This window comes from Populus euphratica, unplaced genomic scaffold, assembly GCF_000495115.2.
Source record: "Populus euphratica unplaced genomic scaffold, PopEup_1.0 scaffold58.1, whole genome shotgun sequence".
Lineage (NCBI taxonomy): Eukaryota > Viridiplantae > Streptophyta > Magnoliopsida > Malpighiales > Salicaceae > Populus > Populus euphratica.
In genome coordinates this window covers 1,634,682-1,655,598 of record NW_011499864.1, presented here as the reverse complement: position 1 = coordinate 1,655,598, position 20,917 = coordinate 1,634,682, and the positions used below count along the sequence as shown (strand labels likewise).

At 32.9% G+C, this 20,917-nt stretch overlaps 2 protein-coding genes and 1 long non-coding RNA gene across 8 annotated transcripts; 1 reads left to right on the top strand and 2 right to left on the bottom strand.

Moving 5' to 3' along the window:
- NSN1 (GTP-binding family protein) lies at positions 1-4,382 on the bottom strand. The gene is made up of 10 exons (XM_011026412.1): positions 4,287-4,382; positions 4,140-4,183; positions 3,805-4,049; positions 3,285-3,402; positions 3,041-3,214; positions 2,685-2,902; positions 2,220-2,484; positions 1,270-1,449; positions 943-1,154; positions 1-512 (listed from the first exon to the last, which is right to left on the bottom strand). The coding sequence occupies exons 2-10, from the start codon at positions 4,156-4,158 to the stop codon at positions 141-143; spliced, it is 1,803 nt and encodes a 600-aa protein (XP_011024714.1). The 5' UTR covers positions 4,159-4,183; positions 4,287-4,382; the 3' UTR covers positions 1-140.
- A 6,015-nt stretch (positions 4,383-10,397) lies between these two features.
- On the top strand, positions 10,398-18,429 carry LOC105125793 (phosphoglycolate phosphatase). Of its 6 annotated transcripts, none has more exons than XM_011026409.1 (9): positions 10,398-10,472; positions 10,644-10,810; positions 11,373-11,687; positions 11,849-12,071; positions 12,910-13,056; positions 13,133-13,257; positions 14,427-14,631; positions 15,067-15,317; positions 18,036-18,429. In XM_011026409.1, the coding sequence occupies exons 2-9, from the start codon at positions 10,695-10,697 to the stop codon at positions 18,202-18,204; spliced, it is 1,551 nt and encodes a 516-aa protein (XP_011024711.1). In that variant the 5' UTR covers positions 10,398-10,472; positions 10,644-10,694; the 3' UTR covers positions 18,205-18,429. The 6 variants fall into 6 exon arrangements, with proteins under 6 accessions (XP_011024711.1, XP_011024712.1, XP_011024709.1 ...); XM_011026410.1 differs by having other exon boundaries at positions 10,455-10,472; positions 10,639-10,810; XM_011026407.1 differs by lacking the exon at positions 10,398-10,472 and adding an exon at positions 10,479-10,566.
- LOC105125794 (uncharacterized) lies at positions 18,275-20,201 on the bottom strand. The gene is made up of 2 exons (XR_842292.1): positions 19,377-20,201; positions 18,275-18,541 (listed from the first exon to the last, which is right to left on the bottom strand). It is a non-coding gene; the product is annotated as an uncharacterized LOC105125794 (long non-coding RNA).
- Between the last annotated feature and the right edge of the window lie 716 nt (positions 20,202-20,917).

Sequence of the window (20,917 nt, the reverse complement as noted above, 5' to 3'; positions counted from 1 at the left end):
GAGGCATCGTACAGGCACATATGAAATAAATTAATCTCGCTCTGTTGTTTAACAAAATTTCCAATTTGCTTGAATCAGAAAGAGTTTGTATTTCCACGGTCTCCCCCCCCCCCCCAAGAAAAAAAAAAAAGGCCGACTCCTTACTCATCATCACACTGAATACCAGACATAGGCACCTCCGCCGGAATTGGACTCTCATCATCCATCTTACCACTCTTGTCTTCAACATTCATGGCAGAACCGTTCTTAAAATCCACTTTAAAGTCATAATCATCATCCATTGTGTCCACTTTAGCTGCTTTTTTCCTCCTTTTCTTCTCAGCTCTTTTCATCTTTGTATTCAGTATACCTTCTGCTGAATAGAGCTTCTCATTTTGCCTGCTAATTTCAGTTTTTGCCTTAGTCTTGTTTGCATTGTCATCTTCAGACTCCATTGGCTCGTCATCATTGTTAACCAGTTCTTTGGAGCTTTCATCACCTTTAGTTGATGGTTGAGCTACATCTCCATCTCCCTGATGTGTGTCACAAAATGTAATCAGAAGAAAATATTGAAATAAACTAAAAAAAATTGAGATAGAAGAATTAGATGTCTCCAGAAATAAATCTTTTATAAACATTGAATTATAGGAAGAGCATAGTAATAGTAAGTTTACTATAAGCAGTTTTCACATGGGAAACTGCAACTTTCCCCTCCATATGGATATTGAACTTGTAAAAGATAAGGTTTATACAGTAAAGCCAAAAGCAATGGTTATATAAATTCTTTCTTTGGGGAAGGCTTCATGTGAAACATCAAGAGATGAATAAACCAGTCACAAAAACAACAATGCAGCCATCAGAAACCATTTGCAATGAAAAAGTTTAAAGAGCAAAACTGGCTCACTTCATAGCCTAAGAACGTTAGCACTTCTCAAATGCTGAGACCAATAAAAAGACACAAACCTCAATCAGCTTTTCATCAAAATTGAGAGGGCAACTAGGAGGAACTTCTACAGGATTGTAGTCGTCAGCAGACTTGAGGCTTCCAATGAATGAGGATTCACCATTGTAAACTTCATCAATGTTAAATTCCTTCCCAAACTCTGAAACAATCTTTGCCTCTGAAGGCTCCCCTTGATTCCTGGCTGGGGGCATTGTGTAATATGGTATCTTACCTGTAAAATATTAAATATATACCTAAGTAGGAATTTCTTTCTTTTACATATGCAATGTGTCTTTGAGGTATGTCTTTGTTTGTAGAGATTGTAAAATTTCATTAAAAATGCGTACCTTCATTCCAGTCATGCAGAACAATTCTAGCAGCAGCATCAACATCCACAATGCCACCCTTTTTGAGTCTACCCCTTACAGTAGCCACCTTTTGTAGAAAGTCATCAACTGAATCAAAGCTAGGGATCTTGTATAGTGTTACCAACAGTCTATCTGGGCACAGCTTGAGAATTTCTTTCACTGCATTGTCCACAGAAAGGTAACACGCATCAGTATGCTAATTATATTCCTAACATGAAGGTGTCTGACTAAACAAATAATGCATCTCAATTTTCTTAAATGTTAGTGCCATGGATTTCAAATTTACAGATTTGTAATTCTGCAGTCTGATATAAACTCGTACAAAGTTTAGTGCTCATATCACTCAGATTTATACAGTCGTTTTTCACATGTTTAAAAATCATTTCCAGGGAACAGAGTCACAATGAGACATTCTCTACAAGCAGCAAAGAAATGCCAGGATGCTTGTATTTATCTTCCACAGGAGAAAAAGGACACAACTCTCAACATTAAATTTCAAATTCAAAGAAAATCAAAAGCTATTTGCTAGACAGTCATCTATAATGAGCATGCATTGCTTTCTAGCCATTAAACAATTATAATAAATCACAGTAACATGATCCTTTCAGAAAGGCAAGCACATAGCAACAAAATGGTATCTGCAAGACTGGAACATTCCGAGGAAAAATCCTTCAAAATAAGCATATCACCAAGATTGAAAATGCTAATGTAGCTCCTCTTAACCCCCAACTCCAGCTTGCTCATCTACCTTGTCCTCCTTTTGTTACAGAAATACAACTGCAATGTTTAACCAGACTTGCAAGATCCAAATTCCATCAAAGTAAACGTTCATGAAAAAATAAAAATAAAATAAAATAAGCAATAAAGCAGCTGGTCCAAGACAAAGGCAACACTGTTGAAATATTAACAGGAAAGAAAGGATCATTTACCTGGACCAACTGGATCATCCAACTTCTCTATCCTTTTGCAGTTTCGAAGAGCTACAGACGCATCACTCTCCACAGATTTAAGCATTACAACACCAGGACAGTCCAACAATTTAACATTCTTGTCTAGCTGAACTTCTTGCATTGATCTAGTTAATCCTGGAGTAGAGCCAACATTGACAACATGGGATCTCTTCAAGCTGTTAATTAGACTACTCTTGCCAACATTGGGCAGGCCAATTACACCAACTGTGATAGATTTCTTGATCTGAAAAATCCAAGGTATAGCTGGGATTACTACTTGCCAGAAAAAGATTTTACAGGCTCTATCACATTTTTTTCCCAAACAAACTGTAAATAAATCACTGCTCAAATGAGTGGAAAACCAAATATTATGCAGGAATCTAGGCACTCCTTAAACTTCAACCTCAGAACCCTCTCTTAAAAAAGAAAGTTGCCCTAACATACCTCATGGCTTCTTGAGTAATTTTTCAGCAATTTAATAAGAGTTTCAGCTCCAAGACAATCACTTGTTTGTAGAAGAGTGCTCGTCTTGGCTGATTTTGAGGAAGATTTCCACCCTAAGTTTGATCGCTGCTCTTGCGTATTGCACTTGAACGCAACTGCCGGGAATTCTTCTCTAAGATACTTAAGCCATTTCTCAACAGCTTCACGAGGGACAAGATCTAGAATAGAAGAATCAATAAAGATAAGTAACTAGTGGAACTGCAAAGTTTAGGGAAAATGAAGCATTCCACCTGCCACGTAGCATTCTTAATATATTCAAGGAGCAAGCAAAACTGTAGTAAAATGAGAGAAATTACCAATTTTGTTTAGAAGCAACACTAGGTGCTTATCATAACCCGATTTCATCACCATCTTTTCCATATCAACACATCGTGTACCAAGAGGATCCCGTGCATCTAGGACCTCCAGGATGACATCCGATGCTTCAACAACTTTAACCAGCTCCTTGTAGAATGCCCTATCAGAATTTTCTGCACGGGAATAAATGTCAAAATAAAAGCACAGCAAAAATTACACATGTTAACTTGGATTCTTCATTACCTCGGTTTCTCGTGATTCCTTTGAATTCTACACCACCATTTTGGTCTCCAGTATTTTGTTCTTTTTCCGAATCCTTAGTGCCATCATTCTCTAACAGCCCCAGCTTCCTCTTTTGAGCCTGAAAATACACATGAAGATGTGTTCCTAGAAATGGATGAAAAGTACAAGACAAAATTGCAAGTCATGTTTAAAAAGATAGCAACCTGGAAAATGAACAATCTTATTTAAAATTGTCTCTTATAATCGATTCTGAACCAAACCATTCTGCCTAGCTCGATCCTAAAGCAATTGGAAAAGTAAAAAAGGCTACTTATGCATGTTCAGAGATGATTTTAGAACCGCAAACAGTAGAAACTTTGCCAAGCGAACACATCAAAGAAGCTGGCAACAGCAGCTTATTTAGCTAAATCTTTACAGATACAAACCGCTTTGTTGACTAAACTCAAAGACCATCTATGTGAATTCACCAGACCAGCAAAAAAAAAGCACTAAACAAAAAAAATTTCAATGGAAACAATACCCTCTCTTTGCGGGCAGCTTTTTTTTGCTCCAACTCCTCAATAGCACGAGCCCTGCGAGCTTCAAGAGCTTTCAGCTCCTGTTCCTTGAAAGGCCATTCATTAGGAATACCAGGGTCCTTCTCAACCTTGCGTTTTTTATCCAAGCCAGACTTCTTAGCTTCTTTGGCCTTCTTTTTGTGATGCTCCTTCACTTTCCTTATAACCTTATACTTCTGTTTCAACGACACCCTCTTACTCTTACTCTCTACAGAAAAACATAACACACGAAAAAAAAATCAAGACAGATAAAATATTTTGTGCGGATATTGAGATTAGAGAAAAGGGTTTTGCTTACTTTTGCTCTTCTTCACCATGTTTGATAGCTATAGGTCTGATACCCTGAAATTATAGCGTAAGATGCAGAACAGAGAAAGAAATATCTTCAGACCTTGATGATGGTAGAGAAAGAGAAGAGCACGCGTTGAGAGTTACGTAGAAATACCTGGAAGAGGAGCTGCTTGTTTTCTTTCGAGTTTAGGGTTCAGTCAGCAGAGTGGAGAGGTTGCTAGGGTTTTTGAGAGGGGGGCTTGTATATGGGTCAAATGAAACGATGATCCATCCGGCACCGTATGTAGGCCCAAGCCCAACTGGGAGGACCAGGTGCCAAAGTAGTGGCTTCGGCGTTATATAATCACCCGAACCCAGTAGATATTAGGTTCGGGTTGGTTCGGGTAGAAATCTAAGACAAAATAAATTCATTTTTAATCAGATTTGGATCATGATTATTTCAAGTTTTTATGAACAGTATAAAACCCGACTAGTGATAATTTATTGCATTATATCCTTTATGAATCTCTTTGTTTTGATAAGTTTATGAATGTAAATTAATAATATACAAAATGAATAAAAATTTATTATTATTTGCTCACTGATTTTTTCAATAATAGCAAAATATGTTAAAAAAAAATGCAAGTCTAGTGAATTCTCTTGTCTAGAAGAGTAAAAAATACAAGATCATATAGTATAGTAAAAGGCAACATGGATCTAATTTATTTTTGTATTTTAATTTTTTAATTTTTATTTGATTTTTGTTAAGCATTTTTAAAGTTTTATATTCAAAATAAGGTGTGATTAAAAACTATATGGTTTGAAAGTGATCCATGGAGATTATTTTATAATGTCAAGATTTTATTAGCTACTTTTTCACTCTCTAGGTTAAATATTTTTATTTTTTATAAAGAAATATATGTGTATGTTTTTCAATGTATTTTTATAATTAAAAAAAATTAATAAATAAAAAAATTTATACATGCATGTAATCAATTGAACTAAAAGTTATGTGCACTGATAAATAAATTATTAATGACTCCTAAAAATAAAACTTGAAAAACCAAGAGACGGATGTCGATTAAGATATTTAATTTTTAAAAATATAACATTAAATTAATTGAATAAAATATATATAAAAAAAAGAATAACATGTAAGGCTACATGTATTAAAAATATGATATGAAAATAAATATTTTTTATTATAAAAAACAAAGTTTATTTATATAAAATATAAAAACAAAATCACATACGAACTAAAAAAATATCCATGAAAATTAAATGCATGACAAAAAAATTATATTATTTAAAAGAGGATATCTGAACCAAAAAAAAAAGACAAGGTTTTATCCCTTTTTTTTCTTTTAATTTTTGAACCTATCACGACACTTTATCTTTTTTCAGTTGTATTCTTTAAAGTTATATTTTTTTATGATAGTCATGTCAGGCTCAAGCGTTTTGGATCTAATAGTTATGCTAGCAACAGTTGACGCGTTGATTGTCGAGGCAAATGACGTATCAACTGTTTTGCCCAAATTCTAATAATTGTAATGGCTGAAAAATTAGGGTCTGTATTCTTTCGACTCAAAAACCTATTTTATAATTCATTTTTGACACAAAACACCCTAAAAAACCATAATAAACTCATTTATGGACTAAAAAAACCTAAACATCTCTCTAGAAATCGAACACAACCTGAAATTAAAAATTAATCCAGGCTTAGATTTGTTTTTTTACAAAAATTTAAGATACAAAAACACCTAATATAAACTCCCTACATCGAATAAAATAACTTCACATGAAAATCTTTCATTTTGATGGCCTAGATCGGTGCCAATAGCAAGTTTTTTTTTCACCATTGGAATCCAACGACCCCTTCTTTCTCTTTTCTCAATCATGAATTAAAAATAACAAAATTAGACTCGTTTATCAAAATAGAACTGAAACAATTTTAAGGGACCATGATTATATAATTTATGCGATTGTTTAAGTTAGAAAACCAATGTTAATGTTTTCAAAACTTATGGTACATCACTTATGTTTGTCGTGTCTTTCATTTCGATCCTCCCTCTTCTAATTCCATCATTTCATAATAATTTAAAATTAATTGCTCATTAAATAAGACTTGACTGGTCATAAAACAAAGTTTGAAGATCAAACTGAAAAAAAAATTACACAACAACAAATGAACAATGAAAATCTCATGAGTTTTAGTATACAAGTAACATGATGTAAGAATATGAAAAAAAAAAAAAATTTATCCTATCTTCTTTAAGAATTGGTATTTAAAAAAAAAAATTATAAACATTAATCTTTTTTCATAATCATAAATGAGTTTTAATTTGAAAAAAATAAATATTTTTTTAGTGTAGACTTTTTTATCTATTTTTATTTTCATGTTAAATATTATTCATCTTTTCTTTCCTTTTCCATCCAAAGGGAATATTTTTATTTATTTATTTGATATTAGTGGATTATCTTCTTCTTCCTTTCCCCTATAAAAAGGTTGTAGTAGTATTATGACAAATGAGATTTTGAAGAGTGAAAATTAGATATTTTAGGTGTCTACTTATTGTTACGATGTTTTTTGGCCTTCTAGGACATTTTAATGATTGAAAAATCTCAAACAAGAAGGTTTTGCTCCATGAACAAGCTGAACGTGAAAACGAGTTCCTTATAATCAATGGAGATTGGTGCATGAGCTTTGTGAAAAAATAAATAAAAAATTCCTTGATTAGTTTTTTTTTTCCTTTCCGGTTCAAATATTTCATTCTTTTCTATTTTTAGTCTCGTACTCAAATGTCAGTAGCTTTCCTAGTTTTGATTTTTGAAATTAATAGATTTTCTATTCTTTTAATTCCTATATGATAGAAATAGGTTTTATAGTTTTAAATTTTTATAGACAGTATTATAATAATTTTTGACAAGTGAAAACTAAACGAAAAAAAAGTTTAACTATTTGAAATGTCTCTATGTAGTTATGACTAACTAGTTAATATCTACTATGTTGTAGGTTAGAATAAATATTTTTTTTGAAGTGTGATTAAAAAAATATTGGTGTTGTTAATATTTTTTTTTTAAATAAATTTTAACAATGAATTTAAAATTAATTAAGTGGTGAACAATATTTTTATTTGATATTGGAATGGAAACATACTAAATCTACATGGATTGACATACAAAACTTATAGGGATAATTTAGAAAAAAATAAACTATGAAACTAGATATTTAATTAATTAAATATTTAATGATGAAATTAATAAAAATAACATATACTGTTTTCAAAAATATATGAATTCGAGTAAACCAACCAAACTTGTGATGCAAATCATACATACCATTAAATTCAATAATTATCTTTCTAAATATTATTTTTCATTTATTTACATGACAACAAAGTATTTATCAATTTTTTAGTATAAAATATTTTTTATATAAAAAACATGATAACAATATAAAATCAAGATAGCAAAAATAGATGCAAGTCTTTTTTAGTTTTAAATTAAGTACAAAAATTATCTCATCTATGACCAAGGGAAAAATTACATTTAAAAAAAAAAATAAAGTATAACAAAAGGTATCATACAATAAAAAAAAAACAATAGCATGATGAACCTCAACATATCAAAGTTGTGATTTAAGTTAAAGATTTAATTGAATTCAAGATAATTTTATATAAATTTATACCCGAGTATAGTATATTAATTTTTTTTTTTTGAAAAGGAGCCCAACAATGCGGCTCAATTACCTAGTGCCCGGAGTCTTTGAAAGGAAAATTTCAAAATAAGGGTTTGGTGTTTTTTTAGAAGGAAACAAGTTGTCACATGCACCTCTTTTTTTTACAAAAAAAAAAGAAGAAGTATATAATATGTTACCTGCGATGACGTCTTATTTGTTGGCTCATATTTTAGCCGCAACCTTGGTTCACGAAAAAAAATCAAGATTTCATGTTTTTTTTATATAAAAAAAACATTTTTCAACTTATTTGAGCTCAATAAAACCCTATAAATATCTTAAACTATTAAAAAAAATTCAAATTTCAACCTAATAAATCAAAAAAATAATATGAGCCACAAAACAAACTGAGTGGAATACTTTGTCCTTAACTTGGTTCTAGTTTTCTAGGCTATATTAGGACTTGAAACAACCAAACCAAGACTTCTTTTGCTTTATGAAATTTTTGAACATGAATTTTAATTATTTTGATGATCAGAACAAGTGTTAGTGGCGAGCTTTTTTCTTCTACATCATAATTAGGCAAGCTCTCTCTCCTTGCAAAAATAAAAAGATTGAGAAATGATGAAAATAAATTTTGATATTAAAATTGAATCTTCACAAACCTAAAAGATTAGCCACCTATTAAATTTTAAAAAATAAGGGGCTAGCTTTTTTGAATGAAATTATAATCTTCCATTTATTTTGCTTTGACCATCTATTTTTGAGTTTCACTATCTATTTGAAAAAAAAAATGGCTGGTTATTAATTGAGTTTTAAAGGATTTAATTGTGCATAACAAAACATTAAGGATCAATTTTAGATTTTTTTTAAAAAATTATTTCAATCTTTAATGTGATTTCAAGTGTGTAGCAAACTGAAACAGTAAAATCATCTAAAAACTTAGTTTTTGTTAATATTGGTGATTCTTGATATTTTTATTTACAATAAATCATATCATTCACTTTTAGTTATTGCCTGTTGTTAAAAAAACAAATAATTAGTGGAAAGTTTTTAAAAATTGATGTTTTTGTGATGTAATATTATTTTTGTTAGTGTGAATATCTTGATCAATTTATGTATATTTCAACTAATTTCATGAGCCTTAAAATTAACCACTATATAAATCTTCAATTAATTTAAAATTTGTAAGACTTAAACTAGTAATATTTAAAAAGTAAATTTAGAATCCCATTAATTTAACCACACCTCTCATGTTTTTGTGATATAACATTTGTTTATTTGCTAGGTGGTTGAAAAATAATTTATGAATAAAAAAAATTAATTAAAATCCAAGTAAACTAACTTGTATGAACCGTCCATGACCATGAATGCACATAATTATTTTAAAAAAATCATGAACATATTACATTGCAAATGCTCTTTCTGGTTTTAAAAGTAAAATTATTTTAAATGCAAATAGTTTTTCTATATTGTTTTTCATTTTTTAATCATTCGCTCTTATTTGTTGCTTTAAGCATTTTTTTTACGACAAAACATCAAATACACTCCTAGAGTATTAGAATAATAATTTCACATGGTTTTTATTTATTTATTTATTATTATCACTTGTATCCCTATACTATTTTGATTTTATTTTAATTTCATGATTATAACTTATATTATATTTATTCTTAAAAATCTTTTAAATTATTTAAAAAGTAATGACATCTATTGTAAATAAAAAGTACGTTTTATATGGATATATGGGTGAAAAACTTTTGAAAATGAATGGACGTCCTTGATTTTGATCTTGGGGCTTTTTATACATTGGAATAGCATTTTTTAGATTTGTTGAATTATTTTAAAAAAACCTTTTTAAAATATTTTTTTTATTGTTATTAAATTTAATTTAACAAGTTAATTAAATAATTCATGAATTTATGATATAATTTAAATTAAGTTTGCTTTTAAAATCATGATCATGTACATCAATATATGATCTAAATAACTTTAGATCAATTTTTTTGCTTTTTAATTTTTATCCAAAACAATATAATTTTATTTTATAAATTTTTTATTTAACATAATATTTTAATGAAAAAAATCTTATTAATTCAAAATATAGCTTAAATCAAGTTTACTTATGAAATCGAATAGGAAATTTACTTAAAACTATAGCTTTAAGATCTGGTCCAGTTTAAGACTCGAGTTTCAGGTTTTAATTAGATCACTAAGTTGATAGAATTTTTTTTTTAATTTAAAATAATATTATTTTAGTAAAAAATAAAAAAAAAAACAAAAGATAATGAGTTTGTAACCGAGTGTTGACATTATTAATTAGGTTGCTGGGTTAATTTACCGAGTCACATCATGCTTTTCTTTTCTCTTGTTTTTTCAACCTGACCTGATTTTAGTTTAGAATAGGCTGGATTTCGGATTAACCCGTTGAGTTAGATTTCAAAATTATAACTAAAATCCATATCTAAACACTACTTTGATCATTTTTTTTTAATTTTTATAAAAAACAACATAGCTGTATTATTAAAAATTTTCAATCTAACACGATATTTTCTTAAAAAAACCCAATAAATTCGAATCAACCACCTGTACATTAGATTAGATAATGAGCAGGAAAAATAAAAAAAATGAAAAGAATAAAGAAGCAGGCAGGAGCGTGGCTGGCTACTAGTTAACAACAGCGAGGTTCATACAATTCCAATCCAAAACCTTTCATTTTCATCATCTTAAATAATAATAATAATAATAAAATAATCAAAACTTTTCCTGCCCTCTGCAGGTAGAGTAATATACGTTGTCGTTATGATATAAAATCGATCATCTTTGGTTGGATTTAATCTTATTTATTTAGTGCAGAAAATTTGGAATACTACATGGACGCCATGCGTTGTTGACCGAGGAGTAGCAATGGCAGAGTATGTAGTTTCTTCCTCACCTTCATTTAGCAATTTTCATATGTGGAGGAGAAACCGTGTCAAGGAGACGACGCCCTCTTTTACCCCCAACAATTTGCACTCACAAAGGTATTCATTCATTATTGTCTTAGTCTTTTTTTTTTCTCTAAATATTTTTGGATTTTTTTGAAACCTGGAGGAGATGATAGGCAAGAAGCATCGAATTTGACTTTTTAGGGTTTTGCCAAGGTGATAGGGTGGAAATACTATTAGTATTTGTGATTTTATTTCCCTGTTTTCAGAGTATTTTCATGCATTTTGAATGATCTTGATTGAGAATGTGGGCTGCTATCGCACTCTGTATTTTTAATATTTTTGGATTCGAGAAGCTGATAGGCAGCCATTGTCAAGAAGAAGCATCGAATTTGACTTTTTAGGGTTTTACCAAGGGCTGCAATTTCGGCAGTAATCTTGTTTTGTGCAGAATTGGTTTCCGAGGAGATCACAAAATAATATTTGTATTTGTGATTTTATTTCCCTGTTTTCTGCGTATGTTCATGGATTTCGAATGATTTTGACCGAGAATGTGGGCAGCAATTGCATTACAATGCGCACTTTTTTTTTTTCTTTTTAAAGTAAAATGAGATTATTTTCAAGTCGTGTGCTAATGTTCTCTTACTCGTGTCTGTAGAAATTATTCCCACCAAAACTGTAAAGTTGTCCAGGTCTCTACTCTGAAAACATGCTCTGGTGGGCTATTAAGTTTCAAAGCAAACCCTGTTACCAGGAAGGATTCCATTAAGTGCTGTTGCCTGGGATCGTTGGTGGACCCTAATGGTGCAATGGTATCCGGCTGGGTTTCTGCCAGCGATCAGTTACTTCTGATGGCTAGTATATTTCTTACGTATATGGCTGGAGTAATTCCCCAACACAACTCCAATTGCACTCATCAGAAGAGTTTTATGGAGGACAATGTGGTCGTTGAAAGCTCTACGTCTTCTGGTAGGTAAGGGTAAGCAGAATGGAGATTTCAATTTTGAAAGATGTTTTACTCTGCACAGTAACAAGCTGCTTTGCTTTTCTAATTAGCGAAGAAAAGATTGCAATGCCCTTATTTATGTATGCTTTAGCTCTTTTAGCTAGTGAAAATATTTTCTCTGTTTGCAGTTATAGAAAGAAAGATGACCATGTTAATTTAAAGCATGCTTGGGATGCAGTGAAGGAAAAACTTTTGGATTCTCTAGATGCTATAGAACGCAGGAGCAACTTGGGAAACAAATTCCTTCAATTTGAACAACAGCATGCCAAGCGACCTTTAAGTTTGTTTGCTATATCCGACAGCCCAAAGTTGCGATTACTGTGGGCTTCTTTTCAGTGGCTCGAGGAAGAGGCAGGCACTGCCATAATTGTCTCTTCATTCTATAACTGTCCATTAGCTGATAAAGGAATTGCTTTCACTTAATTTTTTATCTTTGAGTAAATCACTGCTTTTCATTTAGCTAGATGAAGGCTTAAGCTGGTTCAAAAGGCATTATCAAGGGAAGAAAAACAAGAAAAAAAGTTTGATATAATGGCAATTTTTCCTTGTAATTGCAAGATAGGTGATCAATCATATTTTCAACACGAAAAAAAGATTGTGTGGCATTTTACATTAGGTATTCTGAAGTTACTTTACTTGTGAGCTTAGTTTAACTTTTACTTACCAAATAAAAGTAATGGTTTGTGAAAATCTCTATTTGTTTTACTGATTGAACATCTGGGAACTTATTTTTCTTTTAAAGTCATTATCCCACTTACCAGGATCTTAAGAGAAGAAAGTTTGGAGATACCCCTTCCAATAGCATCATTTGATGAATTGGTTTCTCCCAAGACTCAAACCATAGCCTTGTAGTTGCAAGCCACTCTGGCATTTCTGGAATGACCTATTTATAATGATTTTGCATAACTCTTTGTTGTGATTTTTTGTATCTAACTTGCAAATCTTAGGTTAATTTGAACATGTTTGAGGTATGGAAGTTGTTCAAATAAGGATGCTATTCAGATACTACTATAGAGAGGTTGGGAGTTATCTGCAAACTACATCGTAGCATGGTTAAAAACAAATTTAGTCAACATACTTTGTTAAATGAATCTGCAGCTTCTTGCTGTATAGAGACCTAGCCCTGATTTTAATTTGTTGTGTAATTTTTGCATTTTGATGATTTAGGGTTTCATAAATCTGGTTTCAGGTAAAGAATGTATTTGCTGATAGTGAGGCTGTTAGCATGGATGATTGGTTGGCAATCTTTCCTGAAATTATTCAAAAATCCTGTCACCCCGTATGCATGGCTTGGCTGGTAGAGGAGCTTCAGCTAGAAAACAAGAAGTCTGACAAGGTAAATTGGATAAACTTGAAGTATTGTTTTTAAGTTTTTTCCACCTATCTTGCTGATGTAACTCCTCTTTTTTCAGGAGCTTGTTTCTTTGATGATTGAGAAATTGAAAGGAGATGATATTGTTTTACAGAATATAAGAAAGTCGGGCAAAGAGGATCTCTATGCAGAATTATTATACTTTCTTAGATTTGGTTCTCTCAGGTAAAACCTGCAAGGATTTTCTTGCCTTGTTTCTTCTCCTCTTGTAAACTACTGTAGAATTTTCATCTCATTCTTCCACAAAACTTGATTTTGAATCCTTTAGAATTTGGGTTGAGTGCAATTAATTGGGACGGCTATAACATTTTTCTGCCATTTTTGGTTTTGTTACTAAGCATCATGATATCTTGTTACTATTCTAAAATAAAAATAAAGAAAGGAACATAATTTCTTTTTTTCAGTCTGGAAAAACAGCAAATTTATGTATCTTATCCAGAAGGATTCTTTGATGATTATCTTCTTCTTCCTTTCTTTGCAAAGACGAGAGTACTGTTTGGCTAAATACCCATTGGTGCATTTCTAGAGCTTCTGTTAAAGTTAGCTGATCGAGAAAGAATTGAAGGCCATGGTGTTGATCAACTCTCCTAATGTATATTTGCTTGATTCATCCTTGAGAACCATATTTAGCACATAGTATTCAGTTTCAAATGAATGTACTCTTGTCACCTTGATTACTAGTTGTTTCTATAATTTCCGAGGGCCAGGATAAAGCATTGTTTCTAAATTTCAATAATTGCTTAACAAAATATCCTGTTTTCTTTAAACCCTTGTTACATGTTAGCCTAAAATTTTCATGGTGTAAAAAATGAGTTAAAAAATTCTCTAAAATAAGCTCCCTCTGACAAATGCTACAGAGGTGGTGTGTTCTATGTGTTTTCTCTGCACTGATACACAGTATCAGTGGACCCAGCAAATTGTGTACTGATTAGTTAAAAGGAAAAGGATGCGGTTTCAAAAGCTCCTTCCAGTGTGCTCTTTTTATTGTTGGGAGAGGTTTCCTGAGCATAGAGGTAATTGGAAAATCAACATATGTGTTTCTGATGTAATTGCCTGAAGTTCATGGATCACATATATTTTCTTATCGTATGGCAGTGTTACTAAGATAGGACATATCATTATCAGCTTCTCACAGAAGCTTGTGAATCTTAATTAATTACAAACTGCATCACATTTACATTTCTTAAGGCATTCTGGCTGATTCCTTTGGCACTTCTGTCTGGGAATTCAAATTAGTTTTACTTCTGTTTGCTGGATCACTGTATAATTTATCTTCATTTATGCATGGCGAGATATTTGCTTTACTTTACTTTTCTGTTATCTTTGTTCGGCAGGAAGAGTTGCTGTTATGATTGTAGATTGTTTATTTTGCATGGAGATTCCATATTGGAAGATTTGGTGATAACTTTAGCGGATGGGATTGCTAGTGTTTATTTGGAGATTATTTCTGTTGATGGTAGTTTATCAAATGAAATGAACAGCCTGGATATGTTTATGTGTAATATGTCAACCCGAGCACTCCAGAGATTACGGAATGAGGTATATTTAGTTTTCTTGGGTTAGCTTGAGAGTTTGATTAGTGCACAACCGGTTTATTAACTGGAATAGTTGTTATGTTTTTTTTAATAAAAAAACTCTCTCTCTCTCTCTTTCTCCCCCTTACACACTCCCTGTCCCTATACAGGGCTAACTGCGTGCATATCATAAAATTTTGGTATCTTGTTTTTCTGACTCAGTTAACTTTCTTGTCTATTCTGTCATTGGCTTATACTTTTGTTTCAGTTGGTGGTCAGGGATGTCACCTTTGAATACTTGAAAAGATATTGCAATTTCTATAGCTTTCCTCTTTCCTTCTTTCTCTTCTTTTGTGTCGTTTTAGTTCTTCCAAGAAGTAAAAAATGAAATTCTTTCTGATTATTTAATATAAGCTGCTACTGAATATAAAGAATTTTCGCTAAAGAATATTGTTAACAGGTAGCTCTGAATCAGTGGCTGTATCAAAATTTGGAGGCAGTTGTATCAATGTACGAGGACCGATTTGATCTGTGTACCCTTCAATTAAAATTCATTGAAGAACCCTGTGAGAATCAGATTGAAAAGCATACTTGGTGGAAGAAGCTTACTCTGAGAAAATCCATAAGGATGCAATCTTCATGTTTTAGTGCCATAAGCCACTTCTCTATGCCTGTAAAGCGGACAAAGGAACTGAGGGCCTTGACAGGGTGGTATGTCTTTATGCTTTACAAACCCCCCTCCATCCACCTTGACACACGCGCGCGCATGCACGCACTTGCCTGCATATAGCATAAGCATGCCTTTCTATGGTAAATTTAGAAGGTGGTTGTTTCTGTTTTGTTTTCTATACCTCCCAAGTTCACTCCCTGGACGGTATCACTGATTTGACACTTTAACGTGTATATGATGTTGATGCAGCCTAGGGATTTGGCTTTGACTTTGGGAAAATATTAAAGCAAGGAATAATAGGAGGCAAATATTCTACCCTCAAGGTTTGGCTTGAGAGAAATATCTGAGCTCCGAGCTCTACTTATGTGGGATTAGGCTTCAGCCCATTCTCTCTGGGAGTTGGTTTAGCATTCTGGAAAACTTTAACCAACTCCCACAAAGAATTGGCTACACCCCATATAATTAGAACTTGGAGCTCAAATATTTGCCTCAAACCAAAGCTAAATCCCTTGGCTTCGTCAGATGTTTTCATGAGGTTAGAACATGAGGGTTGCTGAACTAGGGATGTTAACTGGGGTAACTCACTGTCATGCGAGTTGATAATATTGGGAATGTGGAAGCCATTACCAAGTTACGGTCCCAATCCTAATGAAATGGGGTCTTGAGATGAAATTCGGAAAGCATTATTGTTTAATGTTGTCGCACAAAATGCCTACTTTCAAGAGTTGAGTTTGTGTCCTCATGATTGCAAATGCAATACTTTTACTAGCACACCAAGCAGACCATAAAGAATGAGATTTGTTATGTATTGGTAGCAAGGTTGTTAAAAACACTTTCTGTAAACTCGGATTGTAAAATTATAAGTAATTTTTTTTTTTCATAGATGTCTCATACAAACAATAAGCAATTCCATCAACAAAGATTTGGTGTACTTGCTCTTGCATGATAAAATCCTACCATGCAAGATCCAAGGAAAAAAGTTGAAAGTTGTTGGTAAGACTCTACATCCAAGGAAAAACTTTGAAAACAACTATGTCTTCATAACTATGCTCCCATGTTGGCTAACACCTTTTTCAATGCTCCCTCCAAATGCATAACCAGCTGTAGTGATAGTTTTAGCTTATCTGATGTCTTTTGCCTTGATGAATATTACATAACTCCTTGATATTGTTATGCTTTCTTTTAGTTATTGTTATTCTTTCATAAGTTTAAGATATTGTTTATTACACACCATGAATCTCAAGAAGTGGATAGATAAGGAATTGTAAGCTTGTATAAACTAAAACAAATGAATCAAAGAATTCAAATCAAGATCTTTATTTTTTTAATCTTGAAATCTGGTTCCTTGTTAGATCATATCTTAGACAAGTTATGAGATTTTCTATAGAGAAATCATAATACTGTAAACTTGTTGAAAAGACTTAGGTATTTAGGCATAAGCATATGGTGGATCAGACTTCAAAGGATAGTTTGTCACTCTTGTCCGTAAGGATATCCCTATACAATAAGAATTTTCGAAGTCTTAACCTATAATAGACAATTTTGTATTTGTCAAGAAGGGTTTACACAGGACTATGTTTCCTTCATCCTTGCACTATTGATTAAAGAAAGAATTCATGGATATAAGTGCTTGTGTGTTAGTGAGTAAACACAAGGATTTGCCATGAGGAAAATAAAAATTTGGAATTTGAAATTTGGAATTATTGTAAAATCATAAAATCAGTCGTAAAATTATGAATTTACCGTATTTTATCGATGTTACATGATTTCGGTATGATTTTATCAGTCTTTGATTTTTTAAGTGATTTTGCCAATAAGTATATATTGACTTGTAAAATCATAATTTACGAGTCAATTCGCCATTTTAACAACCTTGATTGGTAGAATGGACGATGGAATGGGTGAAACTGTTATTGTTAGATAGAAACTGATGCTTCTGGAAAATGTTTGAGGTAACCCTGCAAGTGATAAGTTGAAGTGCTTGTTGAGAAAGTTTATCAGCTATTGCTGAATTAGGATATAGCTAGTAAAAGGTGTGGAAATGTGAGTTGATGTGCTAGTGCAACTCATCAACTCAAAGAACCAAGTGTATTCTGAGAATTCACTCAATCTGCATTTAAGATGTACTGGCATATTGTGAAAAACAGCCTCCGAGATTAATCGCATCTACCCCGTGAATCTCCTTGACAAAGAGAGTGGACCAACCCTGCTGTCTTTTATCTCTTACATTTTTGCCCAAATGTATTATGCCCTTAACCAATTTCTGTGCTTGTTTCTTCTTTTGCAGTCTTGCTAGAGTTTCAATTCTGATGGGGTGTTGTAATAATGGATTTGGTCTAGTTGGGAGAATCACCAGGGTTCCTTTTAGGCAGATGATTCCCTCCTAATCAACCCGCTACTGTACTACCATTAGCACTTATCATGTGACATGTGGTGTCTAACAGTAGCATGCACTTAATACCTATTTTCTGCATTTTGCAAAAGGGAAAAATATTATTGTGAAGACCAAGCAGTAGGAGATTTATGGAGTCATAGGAAGTCGATGTTATTAGCACTCATTACAATTTCAGTGATGCCTGGCTAGCTAAGACCTTGAACACGTTCATGATGGGCAGTAGGAACATCCTGCTTCCCAGTCTAGCAGTAGGAAGTTGATGTTATTAGCACTTATTCCAATTCTCTATGATTAATCTATGCTTGTATGTTTTAATAATCTTCGATGTGCTCTCAAAGTCTATTCTGGAACTGTTATTTTGCAGGAGATACTACTTCAGTCTATACCTAGAGTTATCTGACATTTTGATGCCACTGGTCAGAGCTGTTATTGACAAAGTCAGCAATGCTATTTCATTCTTCCTAGTTACGTTGATTGGGAGGTCATTAGGACTCATTTACACTGGAATTAGGCAGTCCCTGCGATGGAAGTGAGATTTTAATGGTACATTTTCTGTTTTAATTACAATTTTGCATCTCATCATTTATCATTAGGATTATTATCTTTTGGTTATAGCAGTCACTGTTGGAAGATCAGTTATCACGGTGATGTGTCATTAGAACCTTGGAATTTTTGCTTGGCCACTTGGGGTCTCTATTAAATCTTTTCTTAATAAATCTCAGAATCTTCACCAGTTTCTGTTAAAGAACTGGCTTTCATCTGTTCAAAGGTATCATTTCAAGTTCATGATAATTATTTAGAAAATGCAAGTTATGGAAGCATGGAATGTCTGCACCTGTCCCTTTGTGAAGAATGTGCATGTCACAACAGGTACTTATACACTACCTTTTTATGCCTGTTGCTATCCTTTTTCCGTAGTTACGTAACCTTTGAACTCAAGTGGAGGGAGTGCTGAACCCAGAGTCTTTTCCTTCTCTTTTCATTTACTTAACCTCTTTGATCGAGTGGGGGAAGGGGTGGTCTGCACTCCGCACCAGGTTTGGTCCACGTGCCAGAAGAGGGAGCATTATTTGCATTGTGTTTTTGATAATATTTGTGCACACATGAAGTCTTGGATTTCCCAGTCACAAAGAACTGTTCGATTGTCAAGCTCCAGGGACAAACCTCCCCCTTGCAATAATATTGAAACTCTAGTTCTCTGCGGGGACATGGGCATGTGAGATGGCTGCTGAAGCTTAGGCATTTAGGGGCCTGGGTGGTTCAATTGAGGGGTGGATTGTATTTGGCCTGAACCAAATTTGCAAAGGAAAATGCCCCTCTTATATAGTGGTTCGAAGTAAGATTGCTACAGCCTGAAAATTCTTTATTCTTCCCTTCATGCAAACATGACATGCTTCGGCTATCTTAAGATAGTGATGGTGAATTGGTTGGATGTTTCTGTATTTCTAGTAGCTTGGTTTCATGGCTAGATGGATCCTTTGAGGCTGTCTTTTCAAACCAAGATTAAGTTCATCTTTCCGATTCAATTAAAACCAGGCTGTTCACATAGGTTGTAGTGTCCTAGGATAGAAGAAACGTATACATAAAAGATATAAATATGTTTGGTTGTATGGACAGACACGAACACATAAGTTTTTGAGTGAATAAATGTATTTTCAAAACAGAAAGTGTACGAGGGATTCATGAATATTTTGCTTGTTATAATCAGGTTAGAGGTTTGGCCTCGAGTGGGGCTAAAGAGGGAGGACATCTTCTTAAACATTGAGCCATCTCTCTCAGGTTGATTGTATCAGTATATTGTGGCTGGAGCTGTGCTTGTTTCTTTTGCATGTATAATTTAGTTTTCAATGTCTATGGAGCAAATGGTGGGCACACAAAACATTGAGAAAGTGACAAGCACGGAGGTAGTAATTCTTTTCAAAAGATTTCAAAAGCAAAAGTACATTTCAGAAGATTATACTTGTGCCCTACCATCTTTACATGATTATCTCTTTAAGTAGGAAACTTCTTATTATACATTAATCAATACATGGTGTCCACTCCTTTTTATAAAGCAAGGTCTAGCACTTCGGAGCTGCCTCTTTGAATTGCATGCCCTAATTGCATGCTCTATATGTCTAAATTTTCTGAGATTTATGCCATCTTTTCTTCCTCCTCCTTGTTTTTTCTTCCTTCCTGTCTTTCTTTTGAGGTTCATCCAAGGTTGTTCTCTGTATGGGCGTGGTAGCATGTCTCATCAATGACCTGAAGTGGACAAGACAGGCAGAAAAAACACAAATACAACCAACATAAAGTCATACTTAGAGGGCTGATGATGTATCCCCATCCGAAAACCAAAAGAAAGAAAGAAAACTATTTTAAGGCACTTTGTAACGAGTATAGGATATGCACATATGGCATATTTTCACCATACAAATTTAGTATTTCTTTTTACATTCTATCATTGGACAATTATGAAATATACTAGATATTATTTCATTTCTCTTTTTTTTTTGTTGTGTGTGTGGGGGGGCCTGATGGGAGGGCCACGGAGGTCGTGTCGACTTTTCTATCTTTATTGTATTTTTTTCTCAGCAGTGGGGGGAACCCTCTGGGACAGAGTGGCCGGGCAGAAGGCACTGTAGTGATTTGATATAGATAATGAATCATGACTTTATTGAGATAGGGAAATGAAGGAAAGACCTTTGATGGATTCAATTATTAGGCGCCCATGCAAGCTTATGCTATAATTTTAACCCCTCTTGTGTGCGGCTCCTGAGTGGGAAATCTTTCTTTATTCTGTCTTGTTCAAAACAAGTATTGGGTCCTTGTTTTCGTCAACTAAGTTGCTTGAATTATTGTAAGAATGCATATGGATAGTTCCCAAAGAGATCTTTTTTTTTTTTTTTAATTTAAAAAAAAATATAAGTTTAAAATACTCAAATATGATTAGTGTTCTATATATCCTCCACACTTGTCATGTAACCTACATTTTTTTTACGGTGTTTTTTTTATGATGTATATTGATTAGCTAAATATTTTTAAATTTATAATTAAAAAAATCATATCACATGCACCGCACAAACCACCGAGCCCACGAGCCTAAAACTTGTTTTTAACCTTTTTCATAGCATAACCTTTCAAATGATAATTGGAAATCACATTGTTGTCTTGTCCAAAGTAATCACTATAATTCATGCCTATCCAAAAGCCAATCACTAAATGGAATGATTGAAAAATGTTTCTAAAGCATCTTAGAAGATACAT

What these genes read in the sequence shown, in the direction of transcription:
- NSN1 (XM_011026412.1), bottom strand. An exon ending in ATTACTCAAGAAGCCATGAG is followed by an intron (nt 2,485 to 2,684) that starts GTATGTTAGGGC and finishes TGGATTTTTCAG; the next exon opens with ATCAAGAAATCTATCACAGT. An exon ending in GGATGATCCAGTTGGTCCAG is followed by an intron (nt 1,450 to 2,219) that starts GTAAATGATCCT and finishes TGGACAATGCAG; the next exon opens with TGAAAGAAATTCTCAAGCTG.
- LOC105125793 (XM_011026409.1), top strand. Translation starts at nt 10,695, where the DNA reads ATGGCAGAGTATGTAGTTTCTTCCTCACCTTCATTTAGCAATTTTCAT. An exon ending in TTCAGTGGCTCGAGGAAGAG is followed by an intron (nt 12,072 to 12,909) that starts GCAGGCACTGCC and finishes ATCTGGTTTCAG; the next exon opens with GTAAAGAATGTATTTGCTGA. An exon ending in CTTAGATTTGGTTCTCTCAG is followed by an intron (nt 13,258 to 14,426) that starts GTAAAACCTGCA and finishes TTTGTTCGGCAG; the next exon opens with GAAGAGTTGCTGTTATGATT.